The sequence below is a fragment of the Caenorhabditis briggsae genome (genome assembly GCF_000004555.2).
Source record: "Caenorhabditis briggsae complete genome, chrIII, whole genome shotgun sequence".
Lineage (NCBI taxonomy): Eukaryota > Metazoa > Nematoda > Chromadorea > Rhabditida > Rhabditidae > Caenorhabditis > Caenorhabditis briggsae.
Window position 1 is genome coordinate 13,975,361 of NC_013490.2, and position 5,485 is coordinate 13,980,845.

The 5,485-nt window shown below is 38.5% G+C and overlaps 1 protein-coding gene across 1 annotated transcript in view; it reads left to right on the forward strand.

The window, feature by feature from the left end:
• Positions 1-1,455: 1,455 nt before the first annotated feature.
• CBG22959 overlaps positions 1,456-5,485 on the forward strand; it is a gene marked incomplete at both ends in the record, with an annotated part of 10,167 nt that continues 6,137 nt past the window's right edge. The window contains 8 exons of the mRNA XM_002642998.2: positions 1,456-1,458; positions 1,502-1,785; positions 3,564-3,672; positions 3,717-3,884; positions 3,953-4,032; positions 4,805-4,908; positions 4,960-5,134; positions 5,183-5,323. Coding sequence (XP_002643044.2) covers positions 1,456-1,458; positions 1,502-1,785; positions 3,564-3,672; positions 3,717-3,884; positions 3,953-4,032; positions 4,805-4,908; positions 4,960-5,134; positions 5,183-5,323 — 1,064 coding nt within the window. The remainder of the gene's footprint in view (positions 1,459-1,501; positions 1,786-3,563; positions 3,673-3,716; positions 3,885-3,952; positions 4,033-4,804; positions 4,909-4,959; positions 5,135-5,182; positions 5,324-5,485) is intronic.

A 5,485-nucleotide genomic window follows, 5' to 3' on the forward strand; every position in this document is an offset into this window, starting at 1 on the left:
TTCAGATATTTGTTTACAAACATCGCATACACTTCGTCTCAACCTTTTTTTCTCTGACAAGGATAATAGGAAAAACAGAAAACAAATTTTTTTACTAGTAGGAGAACATAACATCTTTGATTCTAATTATCTCAATTTCCATAACACTTGCTCAAATACGGCCAACTAATAAAATATAGAAAATAAAATTTCACACATCTTACTAGTTAACAATTTTTTAATATCTGCTGTAGGAACCGAGATAATTGAATCAAAGTTTGTTCAACCTGTCGATGCACCATTTAGGAGAACATAACCTATTTAATCCGGATTATCTCAATTTTAATAGTAGCTACTTAATGGTAAACTAATAAAATATAGAAAATAAAATTTTACACATTTTACTAATTAACAACTTTTATTTTTTTGTTCTAAAAATCGAGATAATTAGCTTTATAACTAGCTGTCTTTTTAAAACCTTCTTTTCAGCCTTGCACACTTCCGCACTAATTTATCTCACTTATGAAAAATTATAGAACTAATTAACTAGTTGACAACTAGTTGACAACTTTTTGATATCTGTTGTAGGAATCGAGATAATTGAATCAAAGTTTGTTATAACCTGTCGATGATAAGATGGCTTCAAGCTCAATTATCTCGGTTCATGTAAAAGATACAACAATTTTGTCAACTGATAAAATTTTGGTAATATTATGATAAATGATTTATCGGTTGACAAATTTTTGATATCTCTCACAGGAATCGAGATAATAGAGCTCAAAGTTAAGGTATGAATAAATTGTTCAAACTTTCAATCTTGAGATTCCTTTAATACCCCTCTGATTGATAGACTATCCTGAGACAAACATCCAGAATGTCTGCGCGGAGATAACAAAACTTGTCTTATGACGTGATTAGCTTATCAGTCTTGTTTAATATAGATCACCTTGTTTTAGTCTAGTTTGGAGATCAAAATCTTTCAAGGGAAGCCCCACAATATGTTGCCGCGAGAGCCGCGTTTATCATCGCAGCCTTTCGTCTACATGTGTGAGTGTACGCGTGGTCGAGTGGTCTAAGCTTTTGCCTTCTGTTCGAGAGGTCCCAGGTTCGAACCCCAAAAGGGCCTAATCCTTTTTTTATTGTTTTCCAAAGTGTACAAGGGATATTATAGGCAGAATAAAAGGCATTTTTGAAGGTTTTTGAGTTTTTACCCAATACAATTTTTTTTTGATATTCTAGGCTGACAGGGGAACGTTCAATTATCCCGCTTTCTGTAAGAGATATCGAAAAGCTGAAAACTACAAAAGTGTTGCTGAAATTATGCCAAACATTTTATCAGTTGACACATTTTTGATATCTTTTATAGGAACCGAGATAAGCGTGAAAAATTCATCTAGGTTCCACGAGTTTCTGACTTATTTCCTTTTTTTCTCTAATAATTAACCAAACCTATAAAATCTAAACGTCCTTATAGATATGGTAAACTGATTTCCCATGAAAATTCCCCAAAAAAGAATTTCAGTCAATCGAAAAAAAGGTTTTCGATGTTCAACACTTTTGTAAGCGTCATTTGCAAATCAAAAACGATCAAATCTACACAAAATTCGAGCTTTTCTCACTCATCGATTTGATCATCGATGAGTTTCGAAAAGAGCCGACGCTGGCAGAAATCTCCCCGCCGGTTAGGATCGTCGGAGACATTCATGGGCAACACGACGATCTTGTACGCCTTTTGAATTGTAAAAATGAAGGAAATACTGCTTCGATTGATGACAGAAAGCCAAGCTATGCGTTTTCTACCAAGAAGTAAGGTTGTAAAAAGAAATCAAAAGAGTTTCAGAGGGGGCGGGGATTGAACCTGTGGCTTGTGGGGCGGTGGTCAAAAGCGTTATCCGGTACACAGGTCCTGGGCGCGCATACGCATAATGGATGGGCGACGGAGGACGCGCCGATGAATTGGGTACAGGGAAAGGACGCCGGTATGGGACATATACGGGGCATATGGGGCACACCGCCGCCGCAAAGCATCTCCTCGCCTGGCTTGCTGGCACTCGATGAAATGAACTAAAACGTTGGTTGGGGGTTCCTAGAAGTATCAGTTAAGTTCTATTGTGATGTGATTTTGTTCAGGTCTTCCGATTTCGTACTTTTCCTTTATTATTCCATATTCTTTTATATTTTGAACGACATATTACTGATTTTTCGGAAGTCACTGTTTTGATTTTGAAAAAGACTTATGGCAGTTTCCATTTAAATTTGATATGCAATCAAAATCAGAACAAAATGGGAAAAAATTCGCTAAAAATTGTTTTTTTTTTCATTTGTTCAAAAAATGTCTCACTTTCACTTTTTTTGAAATTGCATGAAAAATTGAAAATTTTTATAATTTAAACTTTGTAATTATTGTATACTTACCAACTTACCTTTTACTCCACCTGAAAATACGATTTTTACAATAATTACAAAGTGAAATCAAAAAAAAATCTCAATATCACCTATTTTGGCGAAAAACATAGCAATTGACGAGTGAAAGACATGTTTCTACAAGAATTCAGCGATTTTTTAGTCTGCCATAACTCTTTTTCACAAAAAACATCGAAGGAATAATCGAAAAACTAGAAATGTAGGCTCGAATTGACGAAAAATTGACAAAGTTGCCGGTGTGGATTTACGGTAAACAATGCGCGCATCCGGGATTTCGGAGTGTTGTAGTCGGCCTACCGTTTCAGACCCATATCGCACACATCGCCCACCCACCTAGAATCCATCTAGGATACGCGCGCATTCGGAACACTCGATTCAGCCTCTCCCGCATCGCACACATATGAGACTCATCGCAGCTCATTGTTCGCGATATGTGTCAAACGGACTTCTAGAGGATCGCATATGGATCGGGTCCTTTATGCGCATCATCGCCCAGGACCTGTGGTACACTAAAGGTGTCAGTAAAGAAGAGGGCGCGGTGGGCGTAGAGTACAGGGTGTCTTTTCGGAAATTTTGAGAGGGGAGTGGGGGAAGCGTGATTTGAAAATTGGAAGAGTTTCTTAAAGAAAAAAACGAATTTTCAGAATATTTTAGGCTTTGTTAAATATCTAAAAATAGAAATAGAAACCCAAATCCTTCAAATAATCCTTCAGAAGAAAATTTCCGAAACTTTTTACTCAAAAGAAAAACTCAAAAGCCTTCAAAAATAGACTCATTCTACCTATAATATGCTTTTTACACACTTCAAAAAACCATAAAAAGAGTTTAAGCCCCACGAGGTTCGAACCTGGGACCTCTCGAACGTCGGGCAAAAGCGTACACCACTCGACCACGCGTACACTCAAGCGTGAAGGCTTGAGAATGCAATGATAAACCTGGCGCTTACGGCAACTTTTCTGGGAACTTCCCTCTCAACTTTTTGAAAAAAATTTCACAAATTTGGATTTCTAGGCCATGACCTAATTCGAGGTTCTAGGCCACCAGAGGCCCTCAAAGTTTTCTTTTTTCCAGATGGGTCTTTCTCGGAGACTAGGATCGCGGCTACAACTCTCTGGAATGCATCTGTCTCGTTTTTTCGCTAAAAGTGTCTGGTGGCCTAGAATCCCAAATTTTCAAAATTTCGTCTTCCAGATCCTGTTTCCCAAGCAATACGTCCTTCTACGTGGCAATCATGAGACAAAAGTGATAAATTTCAGATATGGGTTTAGGGTAGGGTGGCCTAGATTTCCTAATTTTTTGAAAATCTCTTCCAGCACGAAATCCTCCGCCGTCTGACGTCGAAAAGAGACGCTCAGGAGGTTTGGGAACGATTCAACGACGCGTTTTCGTTTATGCCATTAGCCTGTTTGGTTGGACACAAAATTCTTTGTATGCACGGAGGAATTAGTCCGGATTTAGTGTCTCTGGATGCTATTCGAATGGTATGTCTGTGTTTCCCGGTGTCCAGATGTCTTATAATTTTTTTTCTCAAATTAAAATTTTTTTAAAGATTCAACGCCCGTTAATCGATGTTAACCATAATCGTCTAGCTCAAGACTTGTTGTGGGCGGATCCAGAGGATTTTGAGAGGTTTTTAAGAATTTTGATTTCCAGAAAATTCTGAAAATTCTGAAAATTTCAGACCCAACGAGGCTGCATTTTGTTGGAACAAAAATCGTGGGCTATCGGTTTGTTTCAATGCTCAAGCGGTGTCGGACGCTTGCTGAAGACTCAATGTCAACTTGATTGTTAGAGCTCATCAGATGATGCCAAATGGGTTCAAATTTTTCGCGGATCGAAAACTTTGCACAATATTCTCGGCGCCCAGATACATGAACGAAATTGATGTTTGAATTTTTCAAACAAATTTAAAATTTAAAAAAAAATTTAGAACGCCGGCGCTGTGCTGAAAGTTGCGGCCAACGGAAAGGTGAGCTTGATTATGATGCGGAAGTCGAAAATTCAGAGCAGGCAGCAATCCGAGGAGCTTACGAAATTGTAGGTTTTAAAATTTTTTACTTCCCAAATTTCCTTTTTTCAGCCCCGGCAAGTCTGAATACACATCGTTGGCTGAAATTGAGCGATTTTCAGAGGGGAATTAATTTTTAAAAGTTTTTTTTTTGCTAAATAAGTCGTTTTTTCTCTATATTTTTCTTGTTTTTTAACTCTAAAGTTCCCGAAATTGGAATATTTTTTAAAGGCGCACCGCTTTTCCTGGCTGGGTCTCGCAGCGCGCCAGGCTTGTGGACTCCTCTCGGACAAGAATTTTGGCCGCGAATTTGTTGAGAGTTTTTGAAAAAGTGCTTTTAAAATGGTTTTTCAGAAAAATTTCAGCAATTTTTTTGAATTTTCAGCACTTCAGAATGCTTCCCAGTACAACAGTCGTCTCGAATTTGCCATGGGTGGAGAAATATCGGCCGAGCAAGCTGAATGAACTTGTCGCACACGAACAAGTGGTGAAAACCTGTAAATTTTATAGTTTCTAGGGGTTTTTCAGCTGAAAAACGTGATTTGCAGTGACGAAATTTATCGAGAATCGCACTCTACCGCATCTGCTGTTCTACGGACCGCCTGGAACCGGAAAGACGACGACGGTGTTGGCGGCGGCGCGTAAAATGTACCATCCATCGAAAATGTCGTCGATGGTGCTGGAATTGAACGCTTCCGATGAGCGTGGTATCGATGTAGTCAGGTTGGGGGACTTGAAAAAATTTTTTGAAGGAAATTGGGAATTTTTCAGAAACACAATTGTCAACTTCGCTCAAACCAAAGGACTTCAAGCGTTTGCGAGTGCCTCGGACAAGGATAGCGTCCCGTTTAAGCTTGTGATCCTTGATGAGGCTGATGCGATGACCAAGGATGCGCAGAATGCGTTGAGAAGGTAAAAAATCGTTTTTAAAAAAACCCTTTTTTTTGTCTTGAAGGTGGTGTACAGTGAAATTTTTATTGCAAATGTGGAGAAAATCATGTAGATTGGCAAAAAAATAGCGAAAAATTCAAAAAAAAATCGAAGCGAAGTTGTATCTGGTGGCCGAGTAGGGGT